This window comes from Netta rufina (genome assembly GCF_964035555.1).
Source record: "Netta rufina genome assembly, chromosome: 2".
NCBI classification, from domain to species: Eukaryota; Metazoa; Chordata; class Aves; order Anseriformes; family Anatidae; genus Netta; species Netta rufina.
Window position 1 is genome coordinate 135,803,463 of NC_140124.1, and position 14,736 is coordinate 135,818,198.

Consider the following 14,736-nt stretch of genomic DNA (forward strand, 5'->3'; position numbering starts at 1 on the left):
TCTCAGATTTGATGTCTCAGATGTATTTGTTTATGAGTACAATCAATCAAATAAATAAAGGACAGCAACATCTATCTGTTTGCTTTTGCCATAGCAGACATGGTTTCAAAATGTATCTGAGAACTTATCTTTCTTACTGAACTATTGTAACAAAATACAGAGTGGCCTTGTGTTTGCTATGTTTTAAAAAGCTTTGCATACATTCAGCAGGCAGTTGTATTTCAGATTCCAGAGTACAGATTGTCTCTTTTCATTGGTCTGATTAAAAAAAATAATAATACTCTAGTGCCTCTCAGTTCCTGGAAGGGGGAAGCATTTCTCATAAAAATCGAGTAGTTCATTTCCAATTAATTGTAATAAATTAAGCATGACAAGAAAAATAATAATTCTCATGAAAACTGCATTTGGATCTGCTGAAAGCATGCACACATTATTTACTGCAGACCATTAGGATGGCAGCATATGTATCAGAAACCTACCAAGGTAGTTATTTTATGTTATGTTTTGTGGTCACCTACGTTGTGTCCCCCAGATTTGCTCTTCCTCTGCTGCTGCATCAGAGGCCTGGTAGGAGCACAACAACAAACTGCCCCTTTCTCTCATGGTCTCTCTCCTTGCACCCCAGCCCTTTCCAAAAACAAACCCAAATACTGTAGACAACAAAACCAAGAGTAGAAGTAGGTTGCATTCGTTGAAGTTAGACATGACTGAATGGAAACAGGCTTTTCTGCAATTGGAAAATGGTGACAAATGCAGACAAATGCTCAAATAAGCAAATACTTAGTACTAAAAACATTTAAAATTATATGTTAGGACTTCGTCCAAAAAGAACTCTACGCATGGTGCTATGGACAGGAGAAGAACAAGGAGGAGTAGGTGCTGAGCAATACTACCAGTTGCACAAGGTAAGTAGTGTCTTCAGATGATTTCCTTGACAGCACATTTTTCTATAGTTTCATGATCTACTCATTATTTTTGTCAGAATGTTCAGTTTAATATCTGACTGGAAATAGTGATTCCAGATCTGCCTGAGAGTATGTTTTCTGTCTTCTATCATGAATGTAAACTTCATTTTACATTTAACATAATGTGACGTGTACATACATACATGTTTCATTTGACTTAACATATTCTATCACAAAACTTCTGAAACAGCTATTTCATGATGATAGCTGCCATAGCTTTCAAGCATAGCTAGCTTTCTGGGGATGAATGAGGAATGCTCCACATGTGTTGGTAATATAAATAAATTTTGTTTGGCTTACATATTTCTGCTTCATTGCATTTTCTCATAATATTTTACAATGTAAAACATGAAATAATACAAAGAAAAATCTTTGCAATCTTAACTTACTTTAATGGTGTCTAATCTAAAATACTCTATGTCAATTATTAATTTTATGGGATCTGGAATATTTTAAATGCTTGATTTCTGATGAGGCAAACTCTGTGGCTGGTTATCAGGGTAAAAATGTTGTATATAATCACATCTGATCCATCTGAGAGCAATGGCATTTTCAAAGTACAGCAAGACATAAAGGACAGTTACATAAAACTTTTTTAAGTCTTTGGAATATGTATTTTTTTCCCCAGAAAATTTATACTGTACCTTCATAACTAAGCTTAAGTAGTTATATTTTAATCTGTTCCCCAGTGTAGTAGTATTTACTCTCGATGATGGTTGGTATATATGAGACAAAGATACAAGATGATTAAGAATGTGTTTAGGAAGTCACCTGCTGTACAATAGTAGGCAAGCAGACTTAGAAGAAAGCAATAAATTCCTAAAATAAATTTTTAGTGGTAAACAGCCTAACAGAACAAATATATGAAAGTTTCACATTGAATCAACTTCACTGTTATGAACAAGACTAAATCAATTTTCATCTTCAATAGAGTGGTCAGAGATAGCATCACAGTGGTTTTAGTTTTGTGGCTAATTGAGGAATGGTCAATTATTTCCCACTAACTTGTTTACCATTACTAAGAACTGTGTTTAACTACCCATGCATAATGTGGTTTCCTTTATACTTCCACATTATAGAGATAGCTCAGCGCTCTCATTTGGAAGAGTAACATAGGAGTTTGCTTTTTCAGATTCAGGGAGGTGCCAGATTGCAGTTTAGCAAGTATTAAGGGCTCCGGATTTACCATGGATACTCTGGTGTTCAGCAGAATTAAACTAGCATGAAATGTTCTGAAATACATAGCAAAGAAAAGAGATGCTTCTCATTTACGGAAGTGCATTTCAGAAGAGCTGGAAGGGACAAAGCAGATGTCTTGTGCCTGGTGCATGCTGCTCGTGAGAAGTGTATCACCTCTGTAGCTTTTGAGAAGAACACCCATTTCCGTCTTGGAAAGTCAGCTCCATCCTATCGTCTTAGAATTGTCAGCAACATGTGAAATTGTCTTACCCACTTCTCATCTTTTTCCAAAAATCCTGTATTTCAGTGTTGTCCTTAGTATTTATATTCAGAATTAATACCAAAAAGTAGGCTGAAGGATCAAATAGGAAAATATAAAACAGATCTGGGTGTTGTTTGAAGGATATTTGGTTACTTTGCTTTTAAACTGACAAAGATGTGTCTCGATTTTTGCTGTGCTGTTGTGATTCCATCTGGATGGTGTGCTTTGTGAAGAAACCACAGCCTAACTTGACATGAATTTGTAATTTGCATGGAGAATTTAAGCAGAAATTACATCCGTCTGTTGTTTGTTGTTCTTGTTTCCCCCCTGCCATGTGATCTGGCATAATTATAAATTGATACAACTCTAGGACATCGCATTACTCACAATAACAAAATAAAGCAGATTAATACTGTACATTATATTTAGCATGAAAAATATCTTAACCTTTTAATGATTCACTTGTGCGAATTTCTGGCAATTAGGGTAGTATGGCACAAAACATCACTTCTTGATGTTAATGAGTACAAGTTAAGTAAGAGTGGTATTTAAAGATGCCCTGTTAAATGAAAGATGGGCCGTATGACTCATCTGCCTGGCTGGGCTTATTATGACTTTAGTTCACTACAAACAAGTAGAAATATGAATGCTGTAATTCAGCACAGACAGACATGGATTTCCTTGACATTGTAAATTACGTCCTTGTGTCAGTGGAAATGTGGCAGAGGAGAAGAAATGAAGACAATATAGTACTGGACAAGTACAAATGCTCTTACTTTTGTAGCTTATTTGTTTTTTTTCTTTCAATTTAATTTCAGGTCTTTCTTCCTCATCTGTCATAGTAGGTTGCCACTGTTGTACAAGGAATAAGTTACTGCAGAAATAACAGATAGCAGCAACACGGTGATTTTACTATGGTGCAGATAATTAACTCATATTCCTGCGTAATTGCATTATTTGTATCACTCTCAAGTGTTTCTGTAGAGCCCAGTATTGCAGTGTCTGGTTTTTAAAACGAGTCATAGGCTGGATCAGATGTTGAGAGCTTTATCAGAAGGAAATAGCTGCCATGTTGGGTTGACCAAAGCACAGTCCAACCCTGTCTCCTGTTTCTGACAGCATTCAGTGAACAGATGCTTAGGAAAAGCATATTTACCCAACTGCAATTAGAGTAAGCTCAGCCACGTAAATAACTAATGCAACCCTTTTTTTTGTTTTATAAAATATTTTTTCTGCAGAGACTCTCACAGTCCTCATCTATTGCTCCCTTGGTATGATTTTTCCAAGACACTTCCAAGAGCTGAGAGCCAAATACCATCCAGCAGTGCCAGTGCTGGGGTACCTGTCACCCACCTGTACATCCCACAGACCCTGCTTGGTTTTGACTGGGGGATAGAAGCCTCCCAGGGGAATCCCCAGCATCTTCGCTCCCAAAGAAAACACCCATCGATGCGCTCACTGCTTTTAAGTGGTAGCCAGTACTTAGATTTAATCCTGGGCTGGAAATAGCCTGATTTTCCTTTACAGTAAAGACTCCCTACCATGATGAAGAGTAATGAAATAAAAGGATCTTGGTGTACAACACTACATCTAAGACTTTTCTTTGCCCAATGCTTATTTGTGTGACCTGGTTGCTGAGGAGGGCTCTAATGTATACACAGTATAAATAACTATAAAAATAGGAAATATTGGAACTGCCACTTTCCTCTCCAAGTTGCATGGAAGAAACAGGAAGGTGGTTTAATAATTCTGGAGGGATTCCCATTGCATCTATTCTGTACAGACTCTCCTATACCCTTCAACAACAGCACCTGAGTGCCCTCCAGTAGGGTTTTAAGTATTTCACACATTTAGTCTTATGTTGGTTTCATGAGGAGAGAAGGAAGTATATGTAATGAAGCGTCTTGCCTTGGTGGAGACTTCTGCAGTTTGTTGTTTCATATGTATCTGTCACTCTACACTTTTCAGAGAGAGTTAAAGACATGCACCTTGCATTTATCTTGCAAGTTGATGAGACTGGTGTTGGCCCTTTGTTCTGGCTTCATTTCATTGCTTTGGACTGGTCTCTGCCAAAAATACATGTACCAAAGATACATGTACCATGACCACAAGGTTACCAGCTTTTACCCAGTTGAATTAAGGGACTGTGAATTGCATGTAATTATTTTGGAATAGAAGTATCAAATGCAATCTCTCAGGAAAGCAAATGCATGTCGTAATTAACAGATAAAAGAGATACTAGGCCAAATTCAAATTTGCTTTAGTATCTCTGTTGCCATAATTGAAGGCATTAATGTGTTAGGAATTTATTTAAAATTATATTAGAGAAAGCATTCTTACAATATTTCTGCATGTTTTTATTGCTACCTTAATGATGTTTACAGTACTTACTACATTTCTGGTGCACATACCATACACTGCTTTAACATTTTAGGAAAGGTTAGACTTTATGGAAAATATTAATCATCAGTGTTTTCTATGGTTTCCTTTTTGTGTTTATTATCAGAAGGTTTGCTATTTTGCCCAAGTTGGGTCTGCATTAAAAAAAAAAAAAAAGGACTTTCTGAAATTTGCTAATATAAATATTCTTTTTTTATGAGGTTTATACTGTAATTTACTAATGACTTACTTTCTCTAAGAAGCAAATATCCAAAAACTTTCTCATCACTTTCAGGTAAAATGATTCTTCCCCAGAAAAGATTGGCTTCTCAAAACCAGAGTTTTCAGAAAACTCGTAGATTTCAGCATTCTGATTATTGCCCAAGGTACAAAATACTCTGGTGAAATGTGAGATGTGTTTGTGAGTGATTTGAACCAAACATATCCAGGACTTGCATATGAATTCTTTTATCCTAATGAAATGTGTTGACCATTTGGCTATTAACTGTTCCCAGGAAATATTCTCTGTAATCAGAAGTTAAAACTAGTGCTTTTTGTTTTGACCACTGCTGTCCTGTTGTGCCGTAGCTCTCTGTCCTCTATTTCCATCTGTTGTCTTACCTTCAAAAGGCACGTGAGGCTCTTGGGTCTACAGCTAGCTTTTAATGTTGTGTTTGTGCTGGAGACAGCACCATGACTCGTTGGACATGAGGCCTCCTGTGGACACTACCACACATAATAAACTTCATTAATAATTCATTAATGCCACCTGATCTTTGTGGAGAAGTCTGATGGTTTTCTTTTTGATTTGAATTGAAACAGGACACACAAGAATAATCGAAGCTTTTCAGGATTTGGAAATTATTTCCTGTCCAGTTTCAGTGTTGGTCTTCTCTCTGGATGCCTTCTTTCATGATGAATGTGGGATGAGTTTAGCAAATTAACAATAAGCAAGATATTTTTTTTATGTTCCATTACTTTAGATTTGTACAACACAATGCCTAAAAAGCAAGAAGGGTTGAAAGAAGAGAAATGAGAAAATGAGCAGAAAACGATTTGTTTTGGTTATGGATACAGCGTTATTTGATCAAAGGGAAAAACAACTGCACAGAACACAGAAAGATAAGAATGAAAAAGTAGTCTCTGAAGCCTCAAGCCCTTGGCCACAAGATTTTCTTGCTTTTTGAGTACTTATTTTGAGAATTCTTTGACCTCCCTGTCATTTTGTTGTCCTCCAATTTGATTTATGCAAATAACCTAACGTGGAGATCTCTATTTAGCAGGTCGGGCTGATAGCACTATTTTAACGTTCTGCCATGAATCACCAAGTTGAGAAATGGAAGAAACGAATAAAAAGAGAAGGGTTCAGTTACAAAACACCAACAGAAAATAATTGCACTGCATTCTTCAGAATTGCAGTTAACAGCCAGTAGCATCCTTGATTGTATTCACCACAGGAAAGCTAATATAATTATACAATTATATTTTATACCAGTTCTAGGTCAGCAGGATTTCATAATTCTTAATATAGAAGTGTCATACTGCTACTGAAAGCTGCAGAGAAAATCAGATTTTGCTAAAACACAAAGAATTGTTGACTCCTTACCCTGCCTGAAGCAGGGCGGGCACAGAATCAGTCATGGCAGCATGTCTCTTGGCTGCCTCATCTTGGCTCCATCTGAGCAAATTTCGTGTATGTCCAGTGTTCTGAGAACTTCTGTATTTCTATGTTTTCTCCCTTTTCTTTCCCTCATAGAAGTAGTAGAGCTGCTGTCTGAAACTCCTGAACTGGTGGGGTGTCTGCCTGTACTGTCCAGAAGGAAACATTAGGCTCCTTGTATTACATCAGGTACACAACATGAACAGCAAGCCAACAGATGAAGTCCGTAGACTTGTTTTAATATTTATTTAATACAGTGCCTCCACAACTGTCACTTCTTTTGCCTTAAAAATGGTGTTGCTCATCAGAGGATAGGTTAGGCCTTATGAGAGAAATAATTCAGTAACTAAATGTATATAACAACTAATTTTAAACAGTGTAGGGAGAGAGAGAGGGGCATTTATATACATACATACAAATACAGATGTGCATAATTAGTTTATTATCTGTAAGCTTCATCTGTGAAGCTAGCCCCAGTCTGTATGGGAATGGCCTCCAAGTACATCCTGGCAATGTAGGTGTCCTTCCTCCTCAAAGTGAATTTTCAGTCCTTGGAGGAACCCCTTCTGTCACTGCAAGGCTGACTGGAGTTACTAAAAGGAGACCTCTTTTGAGGATAGCTGTTCCTCTGCCTTCATGTCCCAGACCAACCACAGGCCCTCAGTACTTTGGAATGTTGTGCTGTAGGAAAGCTGGGATCCCTCTATCCAAACACCCCACAGAAAACTGTCACCTCCTGTTGGCTCACTGCGATGAACTTTCTCCTCAGTGACCTCTTTTCTTTTTGACATTACACTTCTTACCTACATGTAGATCAGAGCCTAACAGCATGCTGTGTAAAAACAAGAAACATTAAAGATCTGTGTGCTGTGCTAACTTCTAAGGTGTTGCTGATGTATTTTAATCAATCTCTTCTTGAAGGTTACAGAAGTAGTCATTTGCTTGCCGAAAATGCATACATCAGGAAAAATCATCTTTGATTTAAACCACAACCTTTAATTAGAAGATACTGGCAGTGTTGCCTGTTTTCAAATGAAAACCTGAAACTTTTCAAAAAGGGATCAGTCATTCAGAGTCACAGGGAGTGTTTGACACCCCTGTATTTGAACAGTAAAAGGCTTTAAGTTATGGTGTGTTTTCCAGGAAGAGCACTTCTCTTTGACAAGCCTCGTTGTCAAAGAAAAATAAAGTCTGAAGACAAGGCTACAGGTAATCTGACGCATACCTTGCTTGGCGTGCTGCTGTCTTCAGAGCTGCCTGCTTTTTCTTGCATATCATCCCTGGGAACTCACAGTCCTGAATGGTGATCTCTGTGACTGCTGGCAGAGGAAACAGCAGCAGTATTGTACAGGGCAAGACGTGCTAGTAGCATGTTTGTAGTGAGTGAAATGCTAATAAGTACATGACCAAACGCTGCTCTGAGCCTGTCGAAGTTACTGGGACTTTTGTTGTTGGCTTCTCTACCCTGTAACTCTAAAATTAGAGAACAGGTCGTAAAATCCTTGGACTGTTTTTATGGACAGCTTTCCCACAAAGTGTGGCAGGAAAAGCACGGGTCTTGCTCATACCTTATCATATATCAGCAGTGGTGCTAATCTTCATCCTTACAGCAACTTTCTCCCACAGAATGGCACGGCGATTTACAAAGATTTCTAACTCTCAATGCTCTGGATTTTCCATGTCCTCATTCAGAAAGGGTCTGAGCTGTATGGTTGTGCTCATAGCTGTGTTTATTGCGTGTCGATGCTGGCGCATCTCTGCTCCCTAACAGCTGGTCTGCTTTTTCCTGTATTTTTATTTATGCTGTTGGCTTCATTACACAATCTTGATCCTAAACAGCAACTCAAAAATGCACTACACCATGTTTATATGTTATTAAATCCTTACAAATATTATCCGTTGTGTTTTTTATTTCTTCTTTTCCAGCTGTCACATCCACTTAGGTGTTTACAGTGTTTTCTCTTGACTTTCTCACAGTCCAAGTTGTCAGCCTAACAAACTTGGGTGTCGATTTAAAGGCACTTCTAAGTACTGCAAGCAGGATGGCTGTCGTTGCACCATAAGTTTTGCATCATGGTCATTGCCTTGCTATATTTGGCTTCAGATTGCTCTGAGTCAAATACTGGAGTACAAGTGTTGGTGTTTCCTAAGGTGTAAATCAGTAACAGAAAGCTGAAAATGCACTGTCAGATTAACTGATGTCCCTTATTACTGCAACAAATTAACCATTAGTCAAGGACAGTGCTCTGCCATTAAAGACTTCAGGATTTTCTCTGTAAAGTGATGATTTTTTCTCAGTGGATATAAAAAGAAAACTAGTAATGGGGTCCTGGACAAGTTGTAACACTCTCTTTTAAATAGCCCCAAATTACCAAAGGCTTTTAGGATAGCTGTTCCCTCCTTTATCCTTACAGGTATCTCACTGCTTTAGCTGGGTAGGAGGAATTGCCATTAGTGACTCAGGTCAGTCATGAGATGTTGGAGTCTAGTTTAACATCTGGTAGGACTTATGGGGATTTTGAGTGAATAAGTAGCTACCTGTATGAAATTAAAATAAAAAAATAGGATAAGTAGAGGCAAAGAGATATGCCTATCTGCATATTCAATAAAAATAGCAACCTGTAAAAAGCCAATTTTCTCATGCAATATTTACTGTAATGTTTCATTTAGATATTTAGTCAAAGAGCTAAACATGATAAGATAAAGAGAAGTGACCTATTCTGTGACCAAGGCAGAGGAAGATAAAGGATAAAAGTCTGTTCTGAAGTTCAGAGAATCAGGCAGCAGGTTACGCCACCGAGATACAATTTTCTGGTATGTGCCAAGAGAAGTGGCAAAGTACCAGGATGCAGAAAATGGGATTACTCCGAAAAAGAAAAAAGAAAAAAGAAAAAAAAAAAAAAGTGTACTGAGTTTAAAATGTGTGTTTAAATGATGCATTCAGTATGAGGAAAAATGAAAGAAACAGCTGAGCCTACAGTTATGTTGTAAAATCTTCCTGTTTTGTTCTCCTGTTCCCTTGAATTAGCCAAGGGAGCACTGTACTGTCTCAGCCTGCTTTGATAAGTGCCAGTTATCCCTGCACCATAAAGTGCAAAGGACAAAGGATGCATCTTCCCTGTAGCATATTTCTCAGTGTGTATTTCTTTCTGTATAAGTAGGAATGCTAATACACATATACAAAAGCAGGTACAGTGAAAGCAACCCCCCACCTTTTTTTAAATTGCAATACCCTACTTTCATACTTGACAGTGAATAGATTTAAAATTAATCCTGTCTTCCAGTAGACAAAATAGGGGAAAAAAACTTTCTCAAGGACACATGGTACTTCAAGTAGTTGCGACCTGTTTCTTTTCTGTCCCCTAATGAGTCTAGTTTCTTTCCCAAGAGCATTTTGTTTTCGTGTCGCTCCCGCACGTTCTAAGAATTGAACAGCTTTCTTCTAGAGCAAGAATATGGTGTAACGTATCGTGGGTGGTTTGCTTTCTCAGTTTCATATTAAAAACACATGTGGACATTTATATGAGAAAGAAAACAATCGAGGACTGCAGTAATAATACTAGCAGATTATGAAGTTTTGCTATTCAGATTTATTACACGAAGATGGTTTACATTCTGAAATACTCTTTCTGTTGTACCTGCAATTTTTAAACGTCATTGGTCCCATTTACAGCACAGTGTGTTTTTCTTGGCCAGCTTCTCTCCCACCACATCGAAAGAGACAGAGAATCGCAATTTCATGTTGAGACTCATGACCTGTAGTACTGCATTTGATGATAGGCTTAGATGTATCCTAATTCCTTACACGTACTCTTTGAAAAAAATTAGTTTTTTTTTCATTGTATAATGTGATTGCCAATTTGGTGGCAGTGTTAGTTATTTTCACCTAGATTTCCGATGGTTAGGGTGGATAGATAGACTGGTTATTTTAAGTTATTAGAACATCAATGGTTGCTTCTTCTTTTGCAAAGATTTGGTATTAATTCTATTAACTGCTGTTTCTAAGTTAGAAATGACTTAGAGAGTAACCTCCACTATGTTAGAGAGTATTTAACTCCAAAGAGTCCAGGTAAGGAAGAGCATAAAACACAACTCTTGACAAATTCGGTAAAGAACTTCTGAAAACTTGCTGGGCCAGATTTTGATACTTGTGCAAAATTCACAGCCACCTGTATTCTTTACTGAACTCTAGGCTTGTGTAACTTGCTAATGACATTGATCTGTTACTCATCGGTATCACGTATCTCTTGTAGTGACTTTTTTGTACTAACCCATGACAGCGATAAAATTTTAAAATCAGGTCTGGGCACAGGAGTAAAATATCCAGTCTCCTACACATATGAGTAAGTTCTCTTAGTCACATTCTAGGTAGTCTGAAGTATAACTTTTTTCAGCCTGACCCGGCCTATTTTACTTTGCAAAAAATGTTGTGTAGCTCTCAAATAGTGGGAAACTTGCCTTTGTGTAAAGTCTGCAAGTACTTTATTCCAATTAGACCTTTGTGATTGAGTGCTCTGGGTGTACAAGAGGCAAATGAATGGATCTGGTTGCTAAGTTTTATTCGTTAAGCTAAAAAGGATCTACCAGGTGTAGACTAAAAGCAAATGTCATTATGCCGTTTATACATGAAAACATAATATTTCATGCTTCCTGTAAGGGCTTACCTTGCAAAACACTAACTTCCCTTAAAACAGACACGGCTCCTTCAGGTCAGGTGGAACCTTGGCATTTCACTCCTCTAATTGAAGTCAGTTGACTACATGCTATATTGAAAATTAAATGTTTCTGAGGAGGCAACAGCTGTTTTTGTCAAGTGGGATGTCCTTCACAGTCTGAGCAAGCTTTGCATGTGCCTTGAGTACTGTGTTCAGTTTTGGGCCCCTCGCTACAAGAAGGACATGGAGGTGATCAAGAGAGTCCAGAGAAGGGCGACGAAGCTGGTGAGGGGCCTGGAGAACAAGTCCTACGAGGAGCGGCTGAGGGAGCTGGGCTTGTTCAGCCTGGAGAAGAGGAGGCTCAGGGGCGACCTTATTGCTCTCTACAGATACCTTAAAGGAGGCTGTAGCGAGGTGGGGGTTGGTCTGTTCTCCCACGTGCCTGGTGACAGGACGAGGGGGAATAGGCTAAAGTTGCGCCAGGGGAGTTTTAGGTTAGATGTTAGGAAGAACTTTACTGAAAGGTTTGTTGGACACTGGAACAGTCTGCCCAGGGAAGTGGTGGAGTCACCATCCCTGGAAGTCTTTAAAAGACGTTTAGACGTAGAGCTTAGGGATATGGTTTAGTGGGGACTGCTAGCATTAGGTAGAGGTTGGACTCGATGATCTTGAGGTCTCTTCCAACCTAGAAATTCTGTGATTCTGTCTTATTTTAAAGCTGACCAGACCTCATACCCTCCCTCTGCACCAGAATTTCTGGAGTTGCAGCTCTGAGAAAGAAGTGAGAGCTGCAGGTGAAAGCTGAGATATGGTGGGAATGACTTACCCAACTGGTATTTAGGGACAGGGTTTACTGGGTGACATTGGTAGCAGGGTGGTGGTTGGACCAGATGATCTCGGAGGTCTTTTCCAAACTTAATGATTCGATGATTTTATTTCCTATGTTCCCAAGTAGCTGGGGACAGCTGGCCAGTCATGTTGTGGCTTCTACAAATTATTGATGTCTCATAACTGAACTTGAACTGTTTTGATGTTTTCATACAGAAATATTAGACCCCTTCATTTATGCTTATGTATGTACAATCACAGGAAGCATTTCTCTGATCCTTAAACAAGTGTGTGTTATGCTGTCACAGTGACTTGTAGAATCCAAGATATGCTGCCACTTAAAACAGAAATCACAAGCCCATATGTTCTTTCCTTGCATGTTTAGGAAAACATCTCCAACTTCGATATCGTCATGGAGTCTGATGAGGGCACCTTCAAGCCATCTGGGCTGGCTTTTACTGGAAATGCTGAAGCTCGTGACATCATCAAAGAGATCATGGCTCTGCTGCTGCCAATCAACGTTACAGATGTTTTCGACAACGCAGATGGAACAGACATCAATTACTGGATGAGGGACGGGGTGCCCGGTGAGAGTACTTTGCAAAAAAAAAACCTTCCTTCCATGCAGTGTCACACTGGGAGGGAGATCCTGCAGCACTCTGGCAGTTTGGTGTTTCAAAGATAGTAGGAAGCACTTCCCCTCAAGGAATAATATTTACTGTAGATAAAACGCAGCAATGTTAAAAGGTAGCCAACAAAAATAGGACATAATGGGTATTTGAGCTTCAGTTTAATAATGGTATAGATTATACATAGCATAACATGCCTAAAATCTTCTTTTAGGCTTTAAGGATTTATAATAATTAATCCCAGACTGGTGGTTTATAAATAGTAAACTAAGGCAGAGGGGAATTCTCCAATGCAAAACAAATAACTTTTTTATTATTACCATTTCAACTTTGAAATACAGGGCCTTTTTCCACTGTTTTATATTTATATGAAGAAACAATGTTTTTTGAAGCTTGCCATTTAAAAAGTTATGGGGCATTAAGGTGTGCTAAAGAGGTAAAATTCTGCAAAGTCCTAAAAATTGTTTTAGGGATTTATTCGGAGTATTATATTTGTGTCCTGGTAAGGAGCAGCTTGTCGATGAAGAGGCAGGCTGGGAGAGAGGTCCCCCACGGTCAGCCCCCCCAGCCAGGAGACCCCATGCTGCACAGGGCTTTACAGAACACGAGAGTCCCAATTAGAGGCCAGCCTGGGTAAAGCCTTAGTGAATTTCCATGGCAGTTTCCACTCTGGAATAATACTGCAGAGAAAAAAGTTTCATAACACTGATACTTAAAAAATTATGGTCAGTTTTAAATTTTTAAGGTTCTTTTTTTTTTTTTTTTGGTGCTTTATGACTGAAGTAGGCTGGTGCATTTCTCATGCTAGTTTTACTGGTACTTAATATATGCTTGGAATGTCTTAGTAGTTGATTAACTGGGTTGTTTCTTACCTGCTCTTTTTCTTACCTGGTCTTGTGGAAGACACGGTGAGTCGTGGATTTTATTCTTTTTGTTTATGGGCGAAACTCTTTTCCTCTTGCTCACATTGGGTATACCAAGATACCGCAACATTGACTACCTCAATAAAGGGATGGAAGTCTAATTTTCAAAGCAAAATTTCTATGCTGGACAAGAAATATGGATGAATTGATGTTGTTAAACAGCCAGAGATTGATCTTCAGTTGGCGTGCTGCTTTGCAGATGGTGTTCTAGCTGTTCAGTGCGATGTCATACAGCTGTGACACGGATGTGCACTCATGTTCCTAGGCTCTGTTTGTGCATCTCACGTGTGCATTAGAACCTTGTGCTGGGTTGAGAGACTGTAGGCACTGCTGAGAGGCTGTAGCTGTGATGTGCATTGTCCTCCATACCCTGTAAGTGCTTGTGCAAAGACACGTGGTCCAGAATTTCAGACTGACGTGTCTACACTCAGCTGGTACTCCGAAAATGCAAGTGTGTCAGAAGAATTTCCTAGGTGAGACACTGGGGCAGCCCATTAGGGGTGTCACAGACAGTAACTGGGGACTTCCATTGTAATTCCAGCCAGAGGGTGATGAATCATGGAAGAAGATGCTAAATAATGGTGTTCAGATGTGCTCAATAAGACCCTGCTCTCAGGAACAGGACCCAGGAAAAGAGGGAGCCCAGATCTTTCTGCATGGGTCTCAGTAGCCAGATAAGACTCTGGTGTCTTCAGAAAGGATAAGCTATGAAAAATATCATACCCCATTAGCTCACTGTACACCTTAGGTTTTAGAATATAAATACACCAGCACAGAGATGTCTGTTTAAAAATGAATATGATTTGCTTTCCTATTAAAAATTTGGCACATTAATTGATTATGGGGTGGGTTTTTTTGCTGTCTGAAGCTTTGATTCATTTAACTTCCTTTTAAGCAAATAACAAAGTGTTCTTACAGCATAAGGAACAGTGATTCTTTTTTCCCCACTGAGCCCTGATGGAAAGGAATTAATTCCACTAAAAACGTTTCTGCTGCTTTGGATTGTATTTCATACTGTACCAGGCAGAAGTCTAAGACATCTTGTAATCTTCACGCCTTGTCTGCAGTATTCTCACTGCTCGAATGAGTCCTTATGGTATATAATAACATTGGAACAAATTGAACAGCTTCTATAATTTTGTCCAATTCAAACAAGCAGTCAAGTGTTGACACTTCATCAATTTTATTTAAATATTTTCTTGAAAGTACACTTGGTGGCTTTCTTTCTGCAACAGTTAGAGAAAATATGGTGTACT

At 38.7% G+C, this 14,736-nt stretch overlaps 1 protein-coding gene across 1 annotated transcript in view; it reads left to right on the forward strand.

Annotated features, from left to right (window-relative positions):
• CPQ (carboxypeptidase Q) overlaps window positions 1-14,736 on the forward strand; it is a 153,476-nt gene that overhangs the window by 110,076 nt on the left and 28,664 nt on the right. The window contains exons 6-7 of the mRNA XM_084306787.1: window positions 814-905; window positions 12,314-12,515. Of these exons, the coding sequence (XP_084162913.1) occupies window positions 814-905; window positions 12,314-12,515 (294 nt within the window). The remainder of the gene's footprint in view (window positions 1-813; window positions 906-12,313; window positions 12,516-14,736) is intronic.